General features: G+C 50.8%; 3 protein-coding genes across 4 annotated transcripts; 1 reads left to right on the top strand and 2 right to left on the bottom strand.

Annotated features, from left to right (window-relative positions):
• Positions 1-1,912: 1,912 nt before the first annotated feature.
• Positions 1,913-5,045, top strand: Snapc2 (small nuclear RNA activating complex polypeptide 2). Of its 2 annotated transcripts, none has more exons than XM_075970983.1 (5): positions 1,913-2,116; positions 3,128-3,247; positions 3,379-3,447; positions 3,827-4,199; positions 4,298-5,045. In XM_075970983.1, the coding sequence occupies exons 1-5, from the start codon at positions 1,934-1,936 to the stop codon at positions 4,621-4,623; spliced, it is 1,071 nt and encodes a 356-aa protein (XP_075827098.1). In that variant the 5' UTR covers positions 1,913-1,933; the 3' UTR covers positions 4,624-5,045. The 2 variants fall into 2 exon arrangements, with proteins under 2 accessions (XP_075827098.1, XP_075827105.1); XM_075970990.1 differs by lacking the exon at positions 1,913-2,116 and adding an exon at positions 2,227-2,363.
• A 1,377-nt stretch (positions 5,046-6,422) lies between these two features.
• Ctxn1 (cortexin 1) lies at positions 6,423-8,008 on the bottom strand. Its single transcript, XM_075970974.1, has 2 exons — positions 7,850-8,008; positions 6,423-7,444 (listed from the first exon to the last, which is right to left on the bottom strand). Exon 2 carries the CDS (start codon positions 7,422-7,424, stop codon positions 7,176-7,178), a length of 249 nt encoding a protein of 82 aa, XP_075827089.1. The 5' UTR covers positions 7,425-7,444; positions 7,850-8,008; the 3' UTR covers positions 6,423-7,175.
• A 569-nt stretch (positions 8,009-8,577) lies between these two features.
• Timm44 (translocase of inner mitochondrial membrane 44) lies at positions 8,578-24,417 on the bottom strand. The gene is made up of 13 exons (XM_075970964.1): positions 24,295-24,417; positions 22,641-22,736; positions 18,993-19,163; positions 18,231-18,311; positions 17,659-17,808; positions 17,437-17,576; positions 17,074-17,159; positions 16,399-16,491; positions 16,185-16,309; positions 14,849-14,899; positions 11,825-11,914; positions 9,384-9,494; positions 8,578-9,095 (listed from the first exon to the last, which is right to left on the bottom strand). Exons 1-13 carry the CDS (start codon positions 24,337-24,339, stop codon positions 8,976-8,978), a joined length of 1,359 nt encoding a protein of 452 aa, XP_075827079.1. The 5' UTR covers positions 24,340-24,417; the 3' UTR covers positions 8,578-8,975.
• Positions 24,418-25,969: the final 1,552 nt, after the last annotated feature.

Raw genomic sequence — 25,969 nt, 5'->3', positions numbered from 1 at the left:
TGGTAAGGGTCCTTCACAACCTTACTCACTGGGCTCCAAATAGTTTGAATATTCATTTAGTCTTTTGAACAACCTTCAGGCGGCTACTTTTACCGTTTCCATCAGAGATTTTCTTTTCTTTTTCTTTTTTCTTTTTTTTTTTTTTTTTGGTTTTTCGAGACAGGGTTTCTCTGTGGTTTTGGAGCCTGTCCTGGAACTAGCTCTTGTAGACCAGGCTGGTCTCAAACTCACAGAGATCCGCCTGCCTCTGCCTCCCGAGTGCTAGGATTAAAGGCGTGCGCCACCACCGCCCGGCCAGAGATTTTCTTTAAACAAAACAAAAAGCACAGCACTTTTTATGAGGTTAAGTAACTTGTCAAGGTGGAGCTGGAGATTGAATGTGGGGCACGGGGTTACCAGCAGTGGAGAAAGAGGGTCTTTAAGACTTGAACAGGCACTAGGTAAGAGTTAGGGATAAGACACAGTTCCTAGTCTCACACCGGTGCATAGACTGATGGAGGAAGCCAATGTCTGCTGGGAAAATGTTGTGACCCGAGAGGTGATCTCCCACGCTGAGCCTCTGCCTCCTCTAGAGACGCCACAACCCGGTGAAGTCCTCCGATGCATCCAGTCATGGATTCAGAACCTTTTGGGAGGACTTCTGCACGTCTCTCCTCCATCACCCCCTTCTCGTCTTTACTCCCCTGGTTCAAAATAAATTGCTGACCTGCCTGCTAATGTTCAGTGTAATCACTATGCTCCCACGGATGGGGGGCAGGGAGGGCAGGAAAGGGAGGCTCCAGGCTGTGCCTTGGGACCAGAACTTGGGGATATTTGTGGCTGGGAAAGACTTAGATTGAAGGGGTGCGACTCCAATCCCCATGAACACATACACCCAGGGACTCAGGGGCCATTTGCTTGGGACAGAAAATAACACCCAAACTTGGCCAGCTTGAGTTTAAATTAAACTCTGCTTTCGTCCTCCATTCCAAGAGCTCACTTGCTCCTTCGCTCTTCCCCAGGTCGGACCTTTGCTCTTTCCTCCCATCCCCAGACCCTACCTTCATCAGGTCTCTGTGTACCCCTCGATTCCCCCCTGCCCAAACTCCCCCCTCCTCTGCACTTAAGCAACAATGGAATTTCCAGATCTAGTTTACCAATGAGGAAACGGAGGCTCAGCAATCCCAATCAGTCTTCACCAAAGTCTCCAGGGCTGTCTACCCCCATAACCCAGACTTATTTTTCTTTCAAGCTAGACTCTCACTAGGTAGCCCAGGCTAACCTCAAACTCAACGGTCTTCCTGTCTCAGCTTCCCAAATGCTGGGATTACTCATTACTCCTCATTACTCCTGGCAAGCCAGGGTTGGTTGGTTTGTTTAGATTTCTGTGTGCAAGTGTTTTGTCTGCACGTATGTATGTGCACCATACGCGTACCTGGTGTTTGGGGAGGTCAGAAGAGGGCATCGGATGCCTTGAAACTACAATTGGTTGGTGCTAGGAATCAAACTCTTGACAATCAAACTCTTGTCATCTACAAGAACAGCAAGTGAGCCAGGTGTAGAGGTGTATGCTTTTAAATCCAGCATTCGGGAAGAGCTCCATGAGTTTGAGGCCAGCCTGTCTGCACCTCGACATCCAGGCCACCAGGGCTACCCTGCCTCACAAAGGACAAGCCCAGGTTTTTTAGGGCAACAGCCCACTCCTCTATGAAAAGCAAAGCACACCGTACGTATTTCATGGGTTGGCTCAGGAATATAGGGTCTAAAGTTTTGACTCCAGCTCATGAGTGATATAAAACGCAAATAAAATCCGGGGATCCTCCTCCTGAGCCAGTCCTTCAGCTGACAAACGCGAGCCACGCCCCCATCCGCTAAGTCTTCCGGTAGTGCTTTTTCAGACCTTCGCGGCCTCCATAGCCCCGCCCACCAGGAAAGGGCGCTCTAGAGTTCCGGCATGAAGCCACCGCAGCGACAGCGGAAGGTCCCGGCCCGCTACCTAAGTGAGGCTGCCGGCCCCACGGCTTGGAGCCCCCGCGAGATGCGACATCTACTGAGACTTCTTCAGGCTCGGCGGGACCAGCCGGAGCCAGACGCCGCGGAGCTGGCCAAGGAGCTGAGGGGCCGCAGTGAGGCCGAGGTGGTGTCCCGGGGCTGGGGGCTGGGGGCTGGGCCAGGGAGCCCGGTGGCCTTGCTGAGCCCGAGCGGGCCTGGGGGGTGGAGCTTGGGGCAGGACCGCGAGTAGGGTGTGGGCGGGGTTGTGGTGGCGCTTTGGAGCCGACCTAGGTTTACCTAAGGGGCCTGCTAACGAGGCGCGGTGAAGCTTAGGGTGAGGGGAGCTTAGGGATAGATCTCGGATGGCACGCTACTGGATTGTGGGTCTGTACGTAAGTGAAACAAAAACAGTGAAGCTTCTGAGTGGTGGTGGTGCACGCCTTTAATCCCTGCACTCGGCAGTCAGAGGCACGAGGATCTCTGTAAATTCGAGGTCAGCCTAGTCTATGGAGCTAGTTCTAGGACAGCCAGGGCTACTCAGAGAAACCGTGTCTCGAAAAGGGAGAGAGGGGGAGGGAGGAATGGAGAGAGAGAGTGGGAGAGAGAGAGGGAGGGAGGGAGACGTGTGGGGGCGGGAGAATCAAAGGGCTAAGCAGAGCGTGGTGGAGGTAGTGGAAGTGAGGCTGGAGACTGGGTTAAGGTGGAGTTGGTAGCCAGGTGTGTTGACGTCTGCCTCTATTCCCAGCACTGGTAGACCTCTGAGTTCAAGGCTAGCCCGGTCTACATAATTCCAGGACAGACAATGCTATATAAATCTCAACCAAACAAAAAAGGTGAAGCTGGACAAGACCAAAGTTAGTATGACATATGACATGAGAGTTCAGGAAGTGGGGTGGAGTGGAAGTGAATAGGTTAGTTCTCATTATCAGAGCAAGCTGTAGCCCCAGGAAGGAGTTCTCAAGAATAGACCTGGCTTTTACATTTTCATTAGGATAGCTGTTCACACTCTGGGGCCTTGGCTTGAGTCCCAGTAGTTTCGGGAATGTGCAGCATTGGGCTGGTCCGGGATTGGGAACTGTAGCAGTTCCTGAAATAAGCAAGGCAATAGGTCTTGCCTCTGTTTCTGAACTCACAGAAAGCTTGTCCTCCTCCCCAGATCTGCCGATTTATCCAGCAGCTCAAAGGCCGTGTGGTTCGTGAAGCCATTCGAAAGGTGCACCCAGGTGGCCCAGAGGGACTAAGGCGACAAGAAGCTCAGCTTCCAGCCCCCATAGAGGTAAGGCAGGAGGGTAAGGCAAGGGCTGCCCAGGGCTGGCCCCTGAAGGAGGAATTCAAGGAAGGGCAAAGCTTGAAAGACTCCTGGGGGCTGGACCCTAGACTGACCATGTATCTGCTGGCTTCACCCAGGTATGGATGGATCTTGCTGAGAAACTAACAGGCCCGCTGGAGGAAGCCCTGACTGCAGCTTTCTCCCAGGTACACCCACTGATCCTTGGCAGGTCAAAGGCATTTATTACAGGACACAGGAGTGGGTATGGCCCAGTGGTAGAAAGCCACTGGGTTTAGTCAAGCAATGGTGTTGTAAATAATCTCCAAACTTGAAGGAGTAGAGAATTGCCAGTGAGTTCCAGGCTTCTCCTGCCCCTACCCAAAAAGGGAAATAAAGAAAAATGTAGATCTGGATCCTCGGCCTTTTCTGTTGCCACACCCTGTAACTCTTGTCCAAGGCCATCTCTTGGGTGGGTCACCCTCCGAATGGCGAGGAGGATTTGGGGACTGGGTAGAGGTGGAGGATTTATTCTAGCCTAGCAGGGCAATGGAAGATGAAGGCCTTCCCACTTCCCTTGCTGCGTAGGTGCTCACCATTGCTGCTGCAGAACCGACCAGCCTCCTGCACTCCAAGCCAAGCAAGCCCACGAAGGCCTGTGGAAAGCCACTGCTGTTCTTGAGTGCCCAAGGAGGGCCGAAGAATCCTGGCCTTGAAGCCTCTGGGTCTGCCCCTGTAACTGCTGACTCCACTCCTGAGACCTCTGTTCCTGTCCCTAAGGCCTCTGATCCCAACCCTGAGACCCTTGGCCTTGCCTCTGAGGTCACTGTCTCTGATACCCCAACCAAATCCCTGGCTGGCCCCTCCACAGAGAAAGACTACACTGTGGACTTTGAAAAGATCTACAAATATCTGTCCTTCTCCTCCAGAAATGGCCATGGCCCTGAGCTCTCAGCAGCTGGTAAGAGGAACTGGGGAGGAGAGGGGCTATAATGGGGTGGGGGCTTGGGGTGCAGGGTCAAACCTTGTCCTCTCATTCTTCCCCTTTCCTTCTATCAGAGTCAGCTGTGGTCCTTGACCTGATCACGTCACTTCCAGAGGAGCTGTCCCATCTGCCTTGCACAGCCCTGGTGGAACATATGACCAAAACATATGCTCGACTGATGGCCCCCCAGACTTCTCTCCCTAGCGGGAAGAGCCCCAGGCTGGGGAATGAAGAAAGAGAGACTGGCTCCAAGGAGCCCGAGGAGCCTGACCAAGCCAGTCCTCAGGCCTCTGAGCCCATAGAACAGAGGCCGGCCTGGCAAGCAGTTGGGATCTGCCCATTGAACCCATTCCTGGTACCCCTGGAGCTATTGGGCCAGGTGCCCACCCCTGCGAGGTGAGGGATACAGAAGACCAGATGTGCTGACTTTGCTTGGAGCTTCAGTCCAACACAGCTGGTACTGGGTGGCCATGACGATGATTGTAGAAGTCCCTGACATGGTGTCCAGCCACTGGCTAAGTCTTCAGATGTTGCACACACCAGCAGCCTCAGAAAGGGAAGTACAGTTGTCATGAATGGAGATAAGGAACTCTGCACAAAGGCAGAATTCCTGGACAGACAGACAGGGCTGGTTTCACTAGCCTAATTGTGTGCCTTGTTGTCTGCTGTGGGTACCACAACAGCATCATCTGTTTCATGGATATGCTCTCCTGAACCTGGGCTTGCATTTGGATCCCCCCACCTCAACTGACCACCATACACTTCTCTTCACCCTTTCCTGGGGTGTCCTGTAACTCTCAATAAAGCTGTCATCTTAGCCAACTATGTGTGCTCTTTGCCCCATGACAAAAATAGGATCAGGGGCTCTGACAGTTTGGGAGCTGGAGCAAGATGCCAGGGAAGAGAGTACTATCCCTAGCAAAAGCTAGTGCCCGGGCTGGTGAGATAGTTCCAAGAGTAAAGTGTTTGGTATGCAGCCTGACAACCTGAGATTAATTCCTTGAATTCCTGTAAAGGTGAAAAAAAAAAAAACCAGTTCCTGAAAATCGTCTGAATGCACACGCTATAGTACATACGCCCACATCGTGCACACAAAATACACTAATTTTAAAAAGCTGTTTGTTATCTAGAGTGACCTTAGTTTGGCCCTAAGGAGCTCCTTAGTGACTGTGTGGAGGTGGCTCTTTGACAAAGGGTGGAAGAGGAAGGCTGGGTTGGTCTCATGCAGGACAGGTATTAGGGACAAGGTTTCAGAGCGAAGCAATGATACAGATGTCTGAAGCTGACAGTGTGGCCAGCCAGACGACGGAACAAAGCCCAGGTTCCAGGGAGGTAAGAGGTGTGTGTGTGGGGGGGGGGTGGAGGAAGAAGGGAGTGTCCCTTCAAGTGGCCTTGGAGCCTCAGCTACCCTTAGGAATAAAGGGAGGGAGGCAGAACTGAGGATCCCAGAGCTGGGGGAAGTGATTGGAGTTGAAGTTGAATCTTTGTGCTGTTGGGCTTCCCAGCATAAGCTCTAATTGCCTTGTGAGTAGGGAGTAAGTACAGGCCTGGGGAACTAGGTGCCCTAGCATGATAGCACCCTCCCCCGAGCCTAGCGAGTTTTCTGGGAGTGAGTAAAATTTCTGTTCCCTGAGCTGTGCCTTCACATGGCTTTCCTTTTATAGAAAGGCTCAGTTCTCCCCACACACATTGCACACGGCTCCCTGAGGCTCACAACACAGCTCCCAGGCAGACTATGGAGCCTAGCCAGCCCACTCCATGGTCGCAGCCCCACAAAGCCAAACCCACAGGTTCTGAGGCACACCTGATGGTGGGAACAGAAGGCGTCACGTTCAGGAGTTTGGGGGCTGCAGGTTGGGTTCTGGAAAACAACCCCATCCTAGCTTCCCATAGTCCTCAGTGACTCCCTGGGTCAAGAGGAAAAGAGTATGTATGTGTGGGGGTGTCTCAACTATGCTATGAGCTAGGGGGATGGATGACTGTTAGCTCCCCCACCACCTCTAAAGCTACTGAAAGGTCGTGTATGAAATTGGGGATTTACAGGACTAAGCAGCAGTTAAAACAGTTCTGGGCTCTAATTCCAGATCAAGGAAGGACTTGCTTGAGGCAAGTCATTCGGTCCCATAGAAGGGGTATCTTAACAGGGGCTTGGCTTTCTCACAAGTTCCCAGAAGCAAACAGGCTAAGAACAGGACTGGCTAACTCAGCACTCTGCTGGGCATGCAGTAAGCGCTCAATAACAGCTTTATTTTCATCTCCATTGTTCAGAAGCAGGGAGGAGTGAAAAGGCAAGAAGAGGGCGCAGGGACATGGAGTTGGGAGGGGCAGAGGAAAGGCCTCTCTAACCTGTGCTGGGGCTGGGGCTGGGGCTGGGAAGGGGATGAGCCTGCTTGGATTCCTCCTGCACATAGAGTGCCAGACATTCTTGACACAGCCGCAGGTGGGGTTCCGGGGTCTGTCTCTAGGGCAGGCTGTACCATGCTTTGTAGGTAGGCAGCGTCCATAGTGAGCCGAAGTGAGCCTGCCTGCCAGGGCCAGAACTTAAGGAGCGCATTGAAATTGGCGATGATCACAATAGGGGACAGAAGGGCATAGAGGAGTCCACATTCCTAGGAAAGGATGTAACATTCATGCCTGGTTGGTAACTGGGGAAGGCTGAGGTTGGTGCGGGATGATTCGCCCAGTAGGGATACAGAGCTGAGTGATCAGCAGTGGGAATAAGAGTGCAGAGAGAAGGGGACGGGGCAGATAAAGGCACCAGGTGGGGTTCTGGCCCGGCCAGGAAGGGAGATGGGTGGCTAAGGGGGTAAGGACTGGGTTTCTCCAAATGCCTTCAACTCCGGCCTAGGGCATCTGGGGCACAACACTGAGTGCAGTCCAGGCTGGTGGCATTCCTCCACCGGGCCGGCCCTCCCTGGATCTCAGAGGACCGGCCCGGGACTCGGTGCCCCCTTACACCAACGCATAGTCGAACTGCCCTCGTTCGAGCGCCTCCTTGTGGTCGGTCCAGGACGAGGCAGGCATCCGGCTATAGGGGTCTAGCAGTATGCGCACACAGCGCACCATCAACAGAACCAACACCACGAGCAGGCAGAGCACGAAGGCGAACACCGTTCGTTGTTCGACGTCCAGGCCCGCGCCCACCGGGGGCCCCGTCGATGGCGGCAGTGGCTCCGGTGACAGTGTCCACGCCGCGCTCATAGCTCACATCGCCGCGCGCCCTGCAGAGAGAGGGGTGCCCACCCCGGGGTCCGCGGGGATGAGGCTACGCCCTCTCTGCACCTCCATCCACCCCTTCTGGAGTCGCCCCTTTGCAGTATCCTGCAACATCGTCCCTGTTCGTGCTGCCGCCTCCGGGCTACGCCCATGCCCAGCCTGTGTGCTCTGCCACTACAGTCACTCCGGGACCCAACTCTAGCGGTGCGTGCAGGTGGGGTCGCTGAGAGCCAGGACGGGGCTACTCAGATCCGCCTAGTCCGCGCACAACAGGTGCGAACGCGCTGGGCCAAAGACCCGAGCTGCACGGTTTACTGGTCCCCACCCCGCTCCCTTTGTTCTCCGTCCTCAGCCCAAGACCCCCTCCCCCACCCGTTGCCGCCTCCCCAGCCACAGCGCGCCCCCCTCACCCTTGGTCCTAGACGGGGACCGGCCGCCCCGCAGCCCCTCTCTCTCCGGGGACTCCTGCGCTGCTCTGCTCTGGTCTTCCCCCGGTGGCGGCGGTAGTGGCGGAGGCTGTAGCAGCCCCGGCTCAGCCCACCCCACCCGCCCCTGAAGCGGTGGAGACCGAGGGAGGAAGGAGAGGCGCGCGCCAGCCGGGCCGCCGCGGCTGTTCCCATGGCGACGGGGGCGGGGCCGTGAGGGGTGGAGGATGTACTGGGAGCCGCGCCTGGGCTTGTGACCCCGCCCCGGTCTGCTTACCGGGAGACAGGACCTTCTCACCACTACTGCCTGTGGAGACAGCCCCAAGCTCAGATCCAGCTCCCAGGGTACTGAAGACCTCACCAGGGTGCGGGTAGTAGCTAGCCTCCACTACGGGGAAGTCTCACCCTGACCTCTGTATCTCTGTTCTTCCCGACCGACCCCTCATCCCAATCTCTGTTTTACGAGGATCCTGATGCGCCCAGGTACCACCACCCATTAGTGTTTAAGATGCTCAGTCTCAGGGAGCCCTCAACTCAACAGAGACCAGATAGCTGGGGTGGTTATTCCTCTCCACAAGAGGACAGGGTCCTGGCCTGAGAAGGCGGCACCCTATCTAGCTATAATCCTCCACTGACCTTGAAGGTCTCTCTACCACAGGCCTTCAGTCTCAGCCTTCCCAGAAGAGACATATACTTCAGACCGTTCGAAAGCCTCTTCTGCACTTTGGTATTTTATTATGTCCAGATCTTAGGCTTACGTACAGGAAGAGCATTGATTTAAAAAAAAAAAAAAAAACTAAAGCAGCTTGGCAGGCCATGCCAGTGGACTACTTAGAACAGCAGGCCAGGCCTCATCCCACTGACCACAGGAGTCCCTGGGCTGGGACTTCGTGACACTGCCAGCAGTCCCGTGGCATTCTGGGGCACTTCCCAACCCTGCCAGGCACCTCCAGCCTTTTCCTTGTCCAGTGATTTCACAACTGCCCTGAAGAACTTGGGGCAGAGGCCATACATGGTCTTGTCAGTCTTGTGCCAAGGTGCCTCATGGAGCCTCTGTGTATCTGTCCCACGATGGTCTAGCTCTGGAGCTGCCTAGACACCACCGCTGCCCTCAGAGGATCTGTTCTGTGCTGGAGGCTGAAATGTCCAGAAGGCGCCAGGCAGCATAAGGGTTGAGCTCCTGCTGGTCTCTGCAGAGTGCCCACACGTACAGCATGCGTAGCACCTTGTCCTGTGGAGACCCAGCAGAGTGAGGGGCCAGGCTTGATGGGTATACAGGGGGGCTTCTGAGCAACGCAAGGAAGGCTCTAGGAGGGGCCAGGGAGGGGTGGCTGGGGCTTTTGGCTCTGGTTACTGCTCAGACAACATGGTGGATAAGATCCCAACTACTAGTTGTTTCTCTCCAACTTCAGAACCCTCCTGCCTCCAAGCTGGGTGGGGTCTATGCTGGGCAGGTATGCACGGGGCTTTCTGTGTGAGAAGCTGTCCCAAACCTCCATTCCCTCAATTCCCCACTCACCGGATCACCCTCAACCACCTCGCCTTTGGGGTTCTTGATCACCATCACCAACTGGGCTTGAAAGGTGACAATCAACACAGGGCCCTGCTCCATCATCTTGCCCATGGCCAGCTGCAAGCAACACATAAGCATGGGCCTCAGTATAGCATACCCTCCCACTACCCTGGAGATGAAAAGCCCCAAAGCTGCATCCTGTAGGAAAGAGGCCTGACACCTTGCCCTGCTAAAAGCATGGTACCCCTCCACCACTTTGGGGGAGTGATTTTCCAACAGGCTCCTTCTCATGGACGCCAGGCCTTCAACTATGGGATTCTCTGTCCCCGGCCTGAAGGTGAGGGAGGGCAGGAAGTTGACTCTGCTTTGCCTGCAGCTCCCACCAGTAAAGAAGTCTGGGTGGCTGAAGCTCAGCTGCCTGTTAGGCCATGCTGCAGAGGCTGAAGCAGCACTGCAGTAGGCTCAAGGGCTCAACGCTCACTAAGGGCCTAACAGCACAGGTGCTCCTGGACGCAAGATGCAGGGCATCCTGATAAGCCCACTTAAAACATGGCAGCTCACAACTGTCTGGAGATCCAGTTGCAGGGGATCTGACACCTTCACACCAACGCACATAAAATAAAGTTAAATAAAGCAAAAAAAAAAAAAAGTAATTTCTGTTAAAAAAAAAAATAGCACTGAAGGGCCGGAGAGATGGCTCAGAGGTTAAGAGCACTGATTGCCCTTCCAGAGATCCTGAGTTCAATTCCCAGAAACCACATGGTGGCTCACAACCATCTGTTAGGAGATCTGATACTCTCTTTCGGCCTGTAGGCATACATGCAGGTAGAACACTGCATACATAATAAATAAATAAATTAAAAAAAAAACAGCATTGAATAGGCGCAGTGGTGGTGCATGCCTTTAATCCCAGCACTGGAGAGGCAGAAGCAGGCAGAACTCTGTGAGTGCAAGGCCAGTCTGGTCTATAGAACGAGTTCTAAGACAGCCAGAGCTGCATAGAGAAACCCTGTCTACAACTTCCCTCAACAGAAAATATCATTGAAAACTCACTAAAATACCAAATATAACATGCATCCTAGCAAGTTATGTTGGCCTTCACGTGAACATGATTATCTAATGCAAAGCTTATTTCTACTTTGATAGAACACCTTGGGTAACCCAAGCTGGCCTCGAATTCACTATAGTTATAAACGGCCCTGAATTCCACTGCCTCAGCCTTCAAATGCTGGGATTATCACATCCAGTCAACATAACCTATTTTATAATAAAATTATATATTTTAAAAAATATGGCTGTATTATTTAGCCCAGAATGTCCTTGAACTTTTGGGATCCTCCTATCTCAACATCCAGAGTGCTGGAATTATAGGTGAGCGCCACCATGTCTGGCTCACTGCACAGAATTCTGCTTGCTATTTCTCATTTGTATCAGAGTAGTATGTATGCTAATATGTGCACATAAACATAATGAGAGACCAGCGCAGGATAACAGGTGTCTTTTCCTATTGCACTCCACCTTGTTTTTGAGAGGGGGTCTCTTATTGAACCTTACACTCAACATTTTAGCTAGGCTGGCCGGCCAACAAATCTCCCAGAATCTGCTTGTTTCCACCTAAAAGCTTGGGAGTTAGAGGCATGAGCAGCCATGCCTGCCTGGCTTTTTAAACTCAATGTCACTTGCTTTTACAGCAAGTGCTCTTACCTGAACAGAGCCATCTTCCTCAGCCTTGACAGAATTTTAAACAAAATCGGCAGTATGGTATCAACCAAATTCACTAATATGCAATAATCACTTTTACACCATTAAGAAGTTAAAACCAAACAAACAAACAAAAAACGAAACAAACAAAAAACTCTAGGCATGGTGACCCAGGCCTTTAATCCAAGCACCCAGGAGGCAGAGGCAATGGGTGTGAGTTTGAGGTCAGCCTGGTCTAAGTAATACGTTTCATAAGTTCCAGGCCAGCCAAGGCTATAGAATGAGACCCTGGAGAGAGAGGGCCAGTCAAGGTGTAGCTTATTGGCAGAGCACTTCCCACCATAGGCAGGGCCCTTGAATCAATCTCTATCGCCCTCAGACCTCCCTCCAAAACCAACCAAACACCAGCCAATCTAAGACATCATTTAGCTGGGGATCTCTTATACTCCAACTACAGAAATAAGCAAAGCTTTGTGAGGCAGACCATACATTTTTGCTTGTTGTTGTACTAGGAATTCAACCTGGGTCTTACATATGCTAGGCCAGAACTCTTACCACTGAGCTATAACCCCAGTCCTCTTCTTACTTTTTCTTTTGAAACAGTGTCATTAAGTTAGCCAGATTAGCCTGGAACTCAGTCTGTAGCCCAAGCAGACCTTGAATTCAAGACCTACAGGCCTGGCTGTGTTACAGGCTATGTCAGCTGGTGCTTCACTCTGACCGTTCCTTCCCTTGGGGTGACTTACGTCCACATTGCTGATGTCGAGGATTCTGGAGTGGAACTGGAGGCCCAGAGCCTTGGCCTGCTGGATAGGGTGGGCCAGCTGGCTGTACGTCTGCAATGAGAGGCAACAGGCCCATGTGATCAGTCACTGATGGAGGTTGGGTCATACCCAGAAGTGGAGCCATGTTCACATGCTTCAGCACTGAGAGGGGCAGAAGCCAAGAGCACAAGTCCAAGCCCAGAAGTAAAGTACGCTGCTCTTCGCTGGCCAGAACTGAACACTTGCTTCTCATTATGGAAAGAGCCACACTCCCAAGTGGGAGCAGCATTAATCAGTACAGTAGGTAATTCCACAGCATCATCCAAAGGACACTCCCAGGATGTGTGGGTGGACTCTTGGCTGATCTCTACTCTTCCAAGATTCACCTCCCCTAGAATCCTGGCCTGGAATCAGATGTCTTTTCTAGGATTTGTCCCAAACCTATGAGCTGCCCTGGAACTTACTGCTGAGTGGCCTCTCTCATAGAACACCCAAGGTGCCACTCTCTACTGCCCCAAGAGCCTTGGGAGCATATGGCCACGTGCTAGAGAGCAGTTTCACTGAACTTGGAGGCAACTAGGACGGAAAAATGCTTTGAAGGCGTCTGCTTAAGAGGGCCAGGGGACAAGCAGTGGTCCTGGGGTGGGGAAGTGGCTCAGTGGATTAAGCCCTTGCTGCACAAGTCTGTGATCCCAGAACTTCTGCAGTGAGATGGGAGGCTGTGACAGAAGAAATCTCTGGAAGCTCTTGGGCCAGCTAGAGACCCGTCCCACACAAGATGGAAGATGAGGATCAACACTTGAGATTGTTCTAAGACCTCCACACGGGGGCTGGAGAGATGGCTCAGTGGTTAAGAGCACTGACTGCTCTTCCAGAGGACCCGGGTTCAATTCCCAGCACCCACATGGCAGCTCATAACTGTCAGAGATCCAGTTCCAGGGGATCTTAACCTTCACACCAATGCACATAAAATAAAGTTAAATAAACCATAAAAATAAAAAAAATAAAATAAAATAAACAAGACCTCCACACATGCATCATGGCACAAGCACACACACATATCACATACACATACAAAGCAATGCCAGCCCCACCTGGTGAGTTTCTGCTGTTTGTTGCTATAGAGATGAGTTTCACATAGCCCAAGCTAGCCTTGAATTCTATATAGCAAAAGATAAATCTGAACATCCCAGTAGTGGGATGGTAAGCATATGTCTCCATCACACATGCAATGCTGGGTATCAAACCCAGAGCTTCCAGCATGTTAGGCAAGCACTCTAAAAACAGAGCCACATCCCAGACCCATGCACTTCTTTAAGACAACATTTTAAAGACACCTTACTTGTAAGCAACCAGAATTTCAGCTGTGTTCTAAGGGGTACTAGGCCACTCTTGGGTAGAGGATCAGTCACAACTTCGTGGTTCCAAGGGAGGGAGTGGGGAGGAGGAGGAGGACTCTGACTGGCTCCTCTCATAAATGCCCGCTAGCTTAGTCACAGTGAAGGGGAGTATTTAAAAAGACAACCTGACAAATCTCTGCTTTTCCCAAGCTGTTTGTGAGCTGGGTGCAGAATAGGACAAGCCAAAAACAGGCCCTAGATTGCTTCACACAAAGAAGCTAGAGGAAAGAAAACAAAACAAAAACCCCACAACCCTGCCTGGAGAGACAGCCAGAAGCCAGCAGGGTGAGGTGAGGTGGCCTGACAGACCAGACGAAAGCAGGAGTTCCATGGGGACAGGGAGGCTGCCAGGAGGAAGCAGACGGCATGTGCTCCCGGGGAAGATGCTGGCCTCCCCACAGCCTGCTCTGCCAGTGACCCTGGGAACTTCAGCCCTGACTCCGGGAAGCAGCTGGGGCATCATCAGAACACAGTGTCCGTCCTCGGGCGGGAATCCTACCCACACTTCTGTTTTGATCTGTGTTATCTTATTAGAGGGAGGACCTGCTGTGACACATACTTCAGTGCCCACAGTTAACTCTCACAGTCACCACAAGGGGCACCATGTGGGGGCTCAAGAGTGCTAGGAGAATTTCATATATCCAAGTGACCTCTTCTATCCTCTCTCTGAACTTGAGGCCCCCAACGTGCACATTCAAGGTCATCTTACATGGGGTCCCAGTCATAGGCACGTGAACCAGGACAGAAAAGAGACAGCAGGCCACCCTGGAAATCTCACATCATTCTGTGGCATGAATCGTTTCTGTAATTCTCTTTAATCAAAATTAGTTTATGAGTGCTGGGGAGATGGCTCAGCTGGTAAAGCCCTTTCTGTGCAAGTATGAGGAGTGGAGTCTGGATCCCAAGAACCCACATAAAAGAGGGATAGGTGCGGAGGTTTTCTAAGTCCAGAGCCCCGTAGGTGGAAACAGGGAGCCCCTGGGCAAGTTGGCTAGCCAGACCAGGTGAAACAAGCACTAGGTTCAGTAAAGACTTTGCCTCCATACAAGGTGGAGAGCGATTATCATCAACCTTCATCAGTCTTCAAGCTTCCAGATGCATGTGCCTGTACACACTCACACACACCCACACACAGATACATATGCCACATGACACTCCGGATCCCATGTTTACAGGGCTGAAGGTATAGGGGTCAGAAGGTGGAGGGAGAGAAGGGAAACAAAGAAACTGGCAGTTGTGGACCAGGCTTTGCATTAGGCACTAAACAGAGAAGGGATCGTTTCTGACATTTCTAGTTTCCAGCTGAAGACTCAGTGCCTGACCTGTGGGTACCTGTGCATCACACACAGAAGAAAGGACAGATGAATGGGCTGTTGGGCTCTGTGGGAACAAAGTATATCAGACATGAGGACCTCCCTCCCACTGGACTTAGGCCAGAGCCACCCAAGCAGACTTCTATGCTACTCGTTTATTTTTGCAGTGCTGGGATGGAACCCAAGACAAACATGCTAGGTAAATGCCCGGCCCTGAGGCCCACCCCAGCCCTTCTGACTGTTTCTGCTTCGCTTTGCTGTGGGCTAAAATGAGAAAGCAGTACTCTACTCACAGCTTCATAGCACCAGTCTTTGAGAATGTCGAGCTCCCCAGAAATCATGGCCTAAATAGGGAAAAGGAAAAAATAAGCATGAGAAAGTGGGTGGGCTTTTGCAGCAGAATGCTTGAGAACAGTCTCTGGCAGCAGCCCTTCCTGAAGTCCCCTGGACTCCTGTTCCTCAGCTTAGGTCTGGGGGAGAGGCTGGGTGAGATGGCAGGCAGCTGTGGATGTCCTGGGAGGGAGGACGCAAGTCCCTGCATTAATATTCATACAGCTCTGGTCTTTTGGGTGCAGGACAAGGAAAGGCAAGGGGAGCACTCACAGTGGAGGAGTTGCCTTCCAGCTCTACCTCCCTAAGGACCAGGTTTAGGAGAGCAAGAAATGAGGCAGGCTGCAGAGGGAGGTAGAGGATATGCCACGCAAACCTAGGGCTAGTTCTGCTGAGGAGGGTGAGGGAGGTGCCCAGGGAGAAAGCAAGGACCAGCTGGGGCACATCCCCGGAGAGGCTGCCCGGGTAACACCTGCTGTTCTTGGTGATCGCTCCCTTCCCACCTCCTCTCAGTTCTGCCCAAAGCGTGAGAAGGAGCTGAGAAACTGGAAAGAGAGGAGCAGATGAAGCACAAGGAGGCAAGAGGAGGGAGTAAGGACTGGGGGCTGGTGTCTTTTCCTATAGGGCTGCCCCAGATCCTGCCATATTCCAGGGGCTTCAGGGAGGCAGATGGACCGCCAATACAGGCACACTGTATTGTGACCTGAACAAGACATGCCCTCCTGACTTACAAACCAAAGATGCAAGAACATCTGAGGAGTATGAATGTCAGAAATACCAGAGACAGTGAATCCAGACCTCACCTCTGGTCTGGCCAGGGCATTCTAGATCTCAACAAAAAAGTAGTGGCTGTTTGCTTCTCCCTGATGCCCAAAAAGCCAGGGCCCTTAGGCTGTTCCCAAATGGCTTCAGGAGAACTATAGCAGAAGGTACAGTGCAGAGCTTCTGGGACAAGAGCTGTGACTGCAGGACCACAAAGGCAGAGAGAAACCCGTCCTGGAGCTATGATGCCCCACGGAGAAGGCAAAAAACTTCCACAGCTATGCTCACAGGAGCCAGCACTAACTGCCATGGGACAGGCACAGGACTCTGTAGGCGGGGGAATTAGGAGTCATAGCCTAAGGTGCAGCAGCCGAAGTCAGGTAAGCAGCCTAGGAGCAGCGGATCTGCTCAGAAAACAGTCCCAGCAACCTGGTTAACCTGAGGTAATCTAGACTCAGTCCGAGGGTAACCACCTAGAATGAGGGGGAGGGGGTGCAGCAGGCCAGGGCTCCACCATAGTTGCAGCATGGATCGCACCTCTAGGATGTTAGGGATGATGTCACTCTCACACTGCCGAAGAAAGCGGTCCTTGTCGAAGTTTGGGTCCGCTCTAAGGATCTCTGTGAGCACCTCTGACATTTCTGTCTTTGAGAAAAGTCCCCCTGCAGGGAGACAAGCCCTCAGTTTAGAGCCTACATTCCACCCCTGACTGTAGCCGCAGCAGACAGGAGGGTATTGAAGCCACACTCACCCAGCAAGTCAGTGACTTTGTCCGTTAAGGCCCGGGATGCCCGGATGAGAACATTGTCACTCTCATCGTACTTTATCTTCATCTCAAAGAAGCCTATGGAGGGGACACGCAGGGGCTAGAGACAGGACCTTTCTAAGAAGATGCCCTGATTCCAGTTCCTGAGAACTCCCTACAAGACGCCCCTTCTTGACATGGTCAGATCTAGGCAAGTCATCTGTTGGGCTTCGACCTGCCTCATCTTAGCATGTGGATATTCAACCCACCTACCTGGAAAAATGCAGAAACTCAGTTACAGTCCCAAAGGGGCTGTGCAAAATTTGGGATGCCACCCCTGCTGGCTGTTGCCTCCACTACAAAGGAAACACAGGCCTCTAGTAGTCCTCACAGGAGAAGGAACAAAGGTAGGTAGCCAGTGGCTCTCCTGCTCAGCCGCTGGAGAAATCCTGTGCCTGGCTGAAAAGTGAAGGTCAGTCCCATCTCTGTCAATTCCAGGGCTCCTGACATCCTAACTAGTCACCCAGTATCTTACTGACAGAGTCTATAGCTGGACAGGTAGGAGGCCCTAAGAAGGTGCGCAGCCCTATCTGATATCATCTCTCCTCTAAGTGGGGCTCTGCCTGGCTAGTATCTGCTGCCACTGTCCTGCCCAGGACCCCGTAGGCTGGCCACACTCACGGTTGAACACCACATTGTTGTTTTTGAAGTCCTTCCACTGCTGGTACCACTTGGAGTCCTTGTGTAGCACAAGCCCCAACGCTTCCCTGGGGGAGAAGGCAGGTGCCTAGAATGAAGTGCAGACCACAGAGCCCTGCACGCTCCTGTGACCACTGGGAGGTCAGAGGTTAACTTCACATCAAGGAGCTTCAACTCCACCCTTCCTTCCTCTTCTTTCCTCCATTGCTCTCTCTCTTCCCCCAGTTCTCTGGAGGGAGCCAGGAACCCCAAGAAGAGAAACAGACTTGGGCAGGCACCTCCCAGAGGACCCTGGAAACAGACCCTAGGTGGCCAGGACCACTCAGGGACCTGTCTGGGACCTACTCATTAGCCTGGAACACTTTGTCTTCTTTGAACTTCGCTCCAGCAAACTCCGTCCTTTTCCGGAGCCGCTCGGGCCGGCGGTAGGGCCCCGTCTGTCCTAGCACACTCTCATCAATCTCCTTCTTCACCGACTCTACACCCTGTAAGGGAGAGCAGGCCTGTGGTCGCTGAGGGCCACCAGCCTTGGGGGTCCCTGCGCCTGCCTGGGCCAGACTCACTCACCTGGGAGATGGCTTTGAAGGCTGCCGTCTTGCCCAGCTTCTCCCCGCCCTTGGATACCGACTCTGCTGATTGCTTGGCTGTCCTGGCAGCCTCTTCTACCCCCTCCTTGATCTTCCGGCCAAGGTCACTCTTACTGACTTCATCAAGACTCTACTGAGACAGAGACAGAGGGGAGGACGCTGCACAGGTCTACAACACAGTCTTGAGAGGAATGCTGCACTCTACCCCTGCAGTTCAGGACTGATTCTCCCTGGATGAGCAAGAGTGGAATGGGAATTCCCAGCCAGGGGGTTCCAAGGAAACAACTAGCAACGTGAGAGGAGGCTGCCTAAGCCAGCACGGAATGCTGCCCCTCCAGGAGGGTCCTGCACCCACCTGCACCCTCACCTGGGTGCGAGTGTCCCTCCCCTTCTACTTTCAGACGTGAAGAACAAAAATGCCCACTTTACCTTCTATTCTCATCCCAGGCTAACATAAACACTTTAATCCTGTGAGTTCCAGTGGGATTCACGCCCCTGAACCCTTCACGCCCCTCACTTAATCCCAGCTGTGGGGTCAGCTTCGAGCCTTACCTCCTTCACGGTCCCCGTCAGTTCCCCAAGCTTCTTCTTTATGGCTTCACTGGTTCGCACAGTTTCTGACTCGATGGATTTCTACGGTCACAGAATTGCCTCTTTTTATTAGGTATCAGTGAACTCGCTCATCCAACCAAAGGAGCCCAGGAGCATTTTCTTGGCTGCTGCAACTCTACAAAGAACTCCAACCCCATGCATGCCCACCCAGAGGGTTCTTATTACCTAGTGGCATGGGATCCCCAAGCTCTGGTCTTTCTCTGAGTGGAAAGAGATAGTCCTGCCAGCCACTACTCAGCAATGACATTTTACCTCTAGCGCAACCTCGGGGGCCTGGCGTGCTCTATTCCCAGATAATTCATTCTTTACTGATGTGACAAGGACACCTTCCACCAGGCTGAAGTCACACAAGAAATGTCATCCAAATAGATAGCTTGGGAATACATAGACGGAAAAGACCTTGCTGGGGACTGGTGGGTATCAACAGAATAGAATACAGAGGGACATAGGCTAAGGGCATGGCACTCTGGAGCTCAGCTGCTCACGACTAGACAGGGGCACTGTGCCTCCCCACAGGGTACTTGCATGGTACAAAAATGCAAGGACCAGGCCCAGTGGCCATAGCTTGACAGCTGTTCAAGAGACATCAATGCCAGGAGGCCTAGGCAACCAGCTCATGTCCTGATACCTTTTAATCAATGACCTGGTCACCTTTCCCAGCAGCTCTGGTCCAGGGAATAAAGACAGGAGTGAGGTACTTACATATTTTCTTCTGGCTTCCTGGAGAGCATCTGATTCTTCTAGCTTCTTTGCTTCATCTCGGAACTTTTTTATACTCTCTTTCATCTCTTTGTTTTTGGCTAATTCTTGTTTGATGTTGTCTAGTAAGCCCGACAAAAACCCTTTTCTGTTCCCAGTAGAATAGGATTTGGTCTAGAAAGAATGTAAAATTGAAAAGAAAGAAGGAAAGTTTAGAGGCTGGAAAGGCACACGTGATAACATCTGGTTACCACTGGATGCCCGGTTTCCTCCCTTCTGTTGAAAGTGGTCTTTAACAGTGAATATGTCTCTTTTATTATAACAGAATTTGAGTTACAGAAACACCCATGACAAGCCACCACAGTAAATCTTACATGTCCACAGGTTCATATCTATTGATGTTATCAACAAGTCAAATATATAAAAAAATAAAAACTTGCATACCAATGTTCTACCATACTAGTCAGCATGTAAGATATGGAACCAAACTAGGTGTCCAACAACAGGGGAATGGACAAAGAGGATGGCATTTGTTTCTGTTTTCAGCCATAAAGAATAAAGTTATGGTTGGGTATGACAGCACGTGCCTTTAATCCCAGCACTTGGGAGGCAGAGGAAGGTGGGTCTCTGAATTCAAGGCCAGCCCAGTCTACAGAATGAGTTCCAGGACAGCCAGAGTTACATAGAGAGAAACTGTCTCAAAAAACAAAACAAAACAAAAACAAAAAAACAAAAATAGAGACAGACAGATAGACAGATAAATGAAGGGATGAATAAATGAATGAATGGAGTTTTACGGTCTTCTGAAAAATTGGAGATAATCATATTAAGTTATACTCAGACAAATACTTTGTACACGTCCTCAGTGTAGGTGTGTATATATACAGATATGGAAGTATAATCAAAGCTGGGGAACAAAAGGGACTAATGGGTAGGCCAAGAAAAGGAAATGGCCTCATATAACTGTATAGTTAAAAACAAACAAAGCTTCCAAGCTAGGAGTAGCTGCACATGCTGTCACCCTAGCACTCAAAGGACAGGCCTGAGTTCTATCCCTGGGTCCCTGGACTTACATGGTGGAAAGAGTGAACAGGTTCTTTCTTTCTTTTTTTTTTTTTTTGGTTTTTCAAAACAGGGTTTCTCTGTAGCTTTGGAGCCTGTCCTGGAGCTAGCTCTTGTAGACCAGGCTGGCCTTAAACTCCCAGAGATCCACCTGCCTCTGCCTCCCGAGTGCTGGGATTAAAGACATGCACCACCACCACCCGGGTGGTGAACAGATTCTTGAAAGTTGTCCTCTGATCTCTAGAACCATGCCATGGTAGAAACACTTCTCAAAAAACAAGTGTGAGCAGCAGCAGCAGCAGCAGCAACAACAAAAGACGCTGATACAGGAGGCTTGGATCTTTGTGAGTTTGAGGCCAGCTACATCGTTAAGACCTTGCCTCAAAAAAAAAAAAAAACCCAAAAATATCTATAATTTACATTGAGTCAAATGCTATCAGTGTAGTTAGCTGTTAACTTGAATCACCGGAAAAACGAGTCTCAACTAAGGAGCTGTTCAGATCAGATTGGTCTGTTTGGAGAGGCGGGGGTTGTCTTGATTGACAATTAATGTAGGATAGTCCAGCCCACAGTAGATGGTGCCATTCCCTGGGCAGGGAGGGATTCCTGAATTGTATAACAAGCCTGGCTAAGCATTGGTCTAAGAGAGCCAGTGAACACGGCTTCTTCTGTGGTTCCTTGGCTGTAAGTGCATTCCCTGGTTGGAGGTACTCTTGCAAACATACAACTAACCAGCTCAGATGTGGCTGTCTGAAAAGACCATAAACCGTTAGTCAACAGTATGACATTCTGAAAATGGCAAAACTACGGAGACAGTAAAAATACTAATGGTTGACAGCGGTCTAAGGGAAGGACGAATGAACAAGGGGAGTCCAGAGGATCATTTAGGGCAGTGAAGCTGTTTGAAGATTATGGTTAAGTATACACAGTACCATGGCTTCATGTGGGAATCAGAGGAAAGCTTGTCAGTGGGTTACAGGGACCGAACTCAAGTCTAGAGGCTTGTACAGCAAGCACTTTTATCCACTGAGTCATCTCGCTAGCCCGTTCTCACTGTTTATGTGGAGGGGTTTGCTTTGAGCTGGTCTTGAACTTGTGATGTTCTTGCCTCCACCTCTCAAGGGCTAGGATTACAGGTGTGCACCACCATGCCTGATTAGTGGAACTGTACTGTATTTCTCTACAATGATAGAGACAAATCCTCACCCACTTGTTATACCCTCTCAGAATGCATACTTAACACAGAAATGAACCTGAATGCAACCAGATTTCAGATCTTAACAATGTATCCACTCTGGTTTATCAGCTGTAACAATGTTACCCAGAATGGGAAATATGACTAACTGGGACCTGTGAGCAGGAAAGGGGAAAACTGGCTAGAGAGAACCCTCTGTACTTTTGTTAATTTTTTATTAGTTAATTTTGGGTTTTTTGGAGGGATAGTTTTGTTATGTAGCTAGTTTGAGATGGTTTCATTATATAGCATTGGCTAGGCTGGAACTCTCTATGTGGAGTTGACCAGGATACCGCAGAACTTACCAAGATCTGACAGCCTTTGTCACCTGAGGGCTAGGATTAAAAGCATGTATCATAAAGCCTGGTCCAGTCTATTTACTATTTACAGGATCTTATGTAGCCTAGATTAGCCTCTAACTTGCTAAGTACCTAAGGATAACCAAGAACTCCTGAATGCTAGAATGACAATTGTGCATCGCTATTTCTAGTGTATGCTGTACTGTTTATACATGTCTGGGAAGCATTCTAGCAACTGAGCCACGGTCCCAGCCCCGTTTAATTTTTCTGTAAAGCTAAAACGGCTCTAAAAGAGTCTGTCAAAAGTAAGACACCAAAGCAAGGCCATGGTGGTGCAGACCTGTGACTGCAGCACTTAGGAGGTGGAAGCAAGAGGATCAACAAGTTCAAGGTGATTCTCAGCTGCACACAGGCCAGCCTGAGCTACGCGAACTCCTATCTGTAAAAACAACAGTTTAAGGAAGAATGAACAGAATGTCATGTAGCCACGTGTGGCTGATGCTTGTTTCGCTTGCCCAGTGGTTGAAGGTCAACTGCCTCCCTGGCTCTAGTCAAGCCACCAGGGAGAGCAGCAGTGAGGAAGGAATCTCTGGGCTCTGTCTCGCTCCTAGAATGCCTGCAGGACAGGATCAGGAAGAAGCTGAGGAGAGGCTGTGGGCAGCATGCATATTTGAGGCTTCCTGCCTCACTCAGTCATGACACACTAACAGAAGTAGTGACCAGGACACAATGAGACCCAAGGAATGATGGAGTGACTCTTGTCCAATACTTAAAATAACCACGCTTGGTGAGGAAGCCACAGACAGAGCCAGAGAGGTAAACTGATGCAGGATGCCTTTTCTAGCCATCAGAGCTAACTGTATGCATAATTCCCTGAGGTAAGAGTGCCTCGTTGCTGGAAAAATAAAACAGGAGGCTGACCAAGAGTATCCCAGGACACCTAAAAACAAGGTTTGACTGTTGCTCTCCATACCTGTGAAGTCCCTGAATACAGAGCACTCCCCAAAGTGACTGTGCTGGCATGGTTTCCCCCCAGCCCTCTACTGGGTCACTCACCAGTGTCAGCTCTCCTCCTGGCCGGCTTATCTGGTAGCTTGAACCATGGGGTAGGTTGTGGCTGGAGAGAATTTGGACTCCTTTGCCTAGGCACCTCTAATTGGTTAAGAAAAGAGAGAGATCCATTCAGAAAAGTGGGTGACTCCGAAGGTCACCTCTGAGTCATTTGCTGACCTTGACTTCATGCCTGTTGTAAGGGAATAGGAAATCTTAAAATCTGAGTAGTAACTAGAGCTGGGCGGAAAGAGAAAATGCTGCATCTGTACCTCCAGGACCTATTCCCACCTCTGGAACTCAGGAGAGCGTGGGGCCAGGAAGCCAACGAGAGTGGTAGGCACGCAGCGTGAAACATGATCTTTAGGTAAGCCCACACCACTTTTGCTGATCTCCAACTACAGACATGAACTTCCAGAGACAAACCAGTAAGTTCTTGGCCCAGGGAAAACAATGGAATAAACTTGTAATGTGGTGGTCAAACGTTCTAAATGCCCTCTGGGCGAAGAACTAGGTAACATCATGAGAAAGGGCCGTTCTTCTGCCAACTGAACTTGTAGCTGTTGTGCAGTTAAGTCCGGCACGGGTGTACTGAAACTGAATGACCTACCAGCGCCACTTTTCACTTTACGCATTTTTCTTCTTCATTTCTTCCCAGCTGGGTAAGCACTAGCAACATCTCAAACTTACAGAGATTCAGAAGTGAAGGAGATCGGGCACCATCACTGTCACCCCCACTAACTGTTAGGGTTTATTCACATGATCTGGCTGGCTAGTCTCCTTTTCCATGTGTGTTCTTCCTGAAGCTGCACACTTAGTCAAGGTGGATGACCTTTCTTTGCTTAAGTATATATACCCGTAGCTGTGCTCTCCAGGGAGATGCTCCAAACAAGCTCTTAAGGTCCAAACGCGCACACGTACCAGTATGCCTATAGTTATGGAAGGTAGAGCTCTTGGGAGTGTAAATAACCTGTTTTACATTTTCCTTCCTCTCAACAGTTAGCGGTAGATTCATACTGATCTGGGTTTTAGACAAGATCAGGCATCCACTAGCTATGGTAAGGCTGCTTAACCTTTCTGAGCTTCAGAATCTTTACCCTAATGAAACAGGGCCAACCAACAGCAGTATAAAAAACTATATTCTTGAGTGTGCATGAAAGGCCATTGATCTAAGCCAAGAGTCCTAGGTCTTATCCAGGCAAGAATTATCTCCCGCACTTCCACGCTGAGCGTTTGGAGTGGTGATTCAGGAAACACTCTCCGTAAAGAATTTGACATTCCAATGCGAACTGCGACTGTCACTTTAAAGAAAAAAAAAACTTTCATCTGGCTATATTTTCTTACGGGGCACAACCTCCCTAGCCAGAGACTCCCTCGTGCACGTGGAATCAGATCCACAGATGAGAGGTTTGCGCGTTCCCGGGCAGCTCAGGGTACTGCGGCTCGAGGCCGGGGAAGGGGTGGAGAATCGGTTCCCGCCCTCAGGCCTCCTACGTGTGCTCCCTGCTCAAGCATCGGCTGACCCAATGACCCAACCCAAGCAAGCCGTGGAACCCAAAGGGAAAGCCACGAAGGAATATGGATTGAAGAGAAGGAGGTCTCGAAAGCCGAGCGTCCAAACCCCTTAATTCTGCCCTACCAGCCCCACGCGTCTGCTCACCCGCGGACAGCGGCACCAGCCGCCCCGCAGAGCTGCCGCCGCCATGTTGGAAGAGCCCGTGTGACCTTTCCGCGTCGCGCCTCGATCGCGTCAGCACCTGCGACGGTCTGTAGAAGCACGAGCCTGGGAAAATCCGGACTGAACGGGATGGGGTGGGGGAAAGGAGGAATAGAAGAGAAAGCAGCCTCTGATTGGTCCTCTGTGACGGGGTGGGGCCTGAAAAGGGACCTGCTTAGGGGCGGTCCAAGTCGCAACACCTCGCACTCTGTGACCCAGCGTGGGAGGGGCCGAGGATGAGTTCGGAGAGGTTAGCCTCTGCTAGAGACTCCGGGAGGAGGGCACTTTTGAGAGACCATCTGTGGTAGCCTACAACTAACGAAAGGGCAGAGGATTTGGGCTCAATTCTCAGCACCCACATGGTAGTTCTTACAACCACCTGTAACCCCAGTTCCAGGAGATCCGTCGTCCTCTTCTGCCCTCCAAGGGCACCAACCAGACGCGTGGTTGAGAAGACGTACAGGCCAGCAAAACACCTACCTATACATAAAATTAAGAACACTACAAAAATCCTCTATTGGAGAGGATTCAGTACAGGCTTCGGATAGCCTGAGATACCTCAATGATGGATTTTTTTGGGTTTTTTTTTTTTTGAGGGTCTTCTGTAGCACAGCGAGCAAAAGACTCATATACCTTAAGAATTCTTTAAAAGACAGGCTTGCACCACCACGCCCAGCTGTGTTGCATTCCTAAATGTGAATCAGCCAAGATCGAACCCTTCTTAAAAAAACAAACTTGTCAGGAGGTGGTGACGGCACACCTTTAATCCCAACTCTCCGTAGGCTGAGATAGGCAGACCTCTGTGAGTTCAAGGCCAGCCTGTTCTACTGAGCGAGTTCCAAAACAGGCTCCAAAAGCTACAGAGAAACCCTGTCTCGAAAAACGAACAAAACAAACAACAACAACAACAACAACAAAAACAACAACCAAGCCATATTGCCAGCTCTATTACTGAACTTACTTTTATTGAAAAGCAAACAAAAAGGCGGCACTAGGGAACATGCATTCCGCCTTTGTGACTATATAGACTTGTCTTTCAGGAATTCCACTTCTAAGAGAAGGTAGTGGGAAAGGCTTCTACTCTGATTTTCTGTGAAATACTTCGTCCTAGTTTGTGTTCCATTGCTATGATAACACACTGGCCAAAAGCAACGTGAAATGTTTATTTCATTGTACAGTTCTTAGGTCACACTGCATCATGAGGAAGTCGGAACAGCAGCTCAAGGCAGGAACATGGAGGTAGGAATTGAATCAGACTATGGCGGGACATTGATTACTGGCTCACTCCTCAAGGCTCATTCAGCTTTCTTCCTTGTACAACCTAGAATCACCTGCCTAAGTGTGGCACCACCGAATGTATTGGGCCCTCCCTTATCAGTCACCAAGGAATGACCTAGAGACTTCCCTGTAGGCAAGTTTGATTGAGGTATTTTCTCAATTGAGGTTCTCTCTCCCCAGATAACAGTGGCTTGTGTCAAGTTGGCAAAACACTAGCTAACATAGTTTCATTCCAGTGTCAGACTGGACAAGCACAGGACACAAGTTTCTTGAGGTGTAGGTTAGAAAAACAGCTTCTGTAGGGAGATTGGGAAGAGGCTAAGAAAGCTGGATCTATGTA

The sequence above is a fragment of the Microtus pennsylvanicus genome, chromosome 1, assembly GCF_037038515.1.
Source record: "Microtus pennsylvanicus isolate mMicPen1 chromosome 1, mMicPen1.hap1, whole genome shotgun sequence".
Classification (NCBI taxonomy): Eukaryota; Metazoa; Chordata; class Mammalia; order Rodentia; family Cricetidae; genus Microtus; species Microtus pennsylvanicus.
The sequence above is the reverse complement of the archived record's forward strand: the minus strand, read 5'-3'. Positions and strand labels throughout refer to the sequence as shown.

Excerpts from the sequence above, each read along its gene's own strand:
- Ctxn1 (XM_075970974.1), bottom strand. The coding sequence starts at position 7,424 with ATGAGCGCGGCGTGGACACTGTCACCGGAGCCACTGCCGCCATCGACG.
- Timm44 (XM_075970964.1), bottom strand. The coding sequence starts at position 24,339 with ATGGCGGCGGCAGCTCTGCGGGGCGGCTGGTGCCGCTGTCCGCGG. Across the intron at positions 17,809-18,230 it reads TGACGGGGACCGTGAAGGAG|AGTCTTGATGAAGTCAGTAA; the intron begins GTAAGGCTCGAA and ends CTGTCTCAGTAG. Across the intron at positions 11,915-14,848 it reads AAGACTGGTGCTATGAAGCT|ACGTACAGCCAGCTGGCCCA; the intron begins GTGAGTAGAGTA and ends CTCTCATTGCAG.
- Snapc2 (XM_075970983.1), top strand. The coding sequence starts at position 1,934 with ATGAAGCCACCGCAGCGACAGCGGAAGGTCCCGGCCCGCTACCTAAGT. Across the intron at positions 2,117-3,127 it reads GGGGCCGCAGTGAGGCCGAG|ATCTGCCGATTTATCCAGCA; the intron begins GTGGTGTCCCGG and ends CCTCCTCCCCAG. Across the intron at positions 3,448-3,826 it reads TGACTGCAGCTTTCTCCCAG|GTGCTCACCATTGCTGCTGC; the intron begins GTACACCCACTG and ends CTTGCTGCGTAG.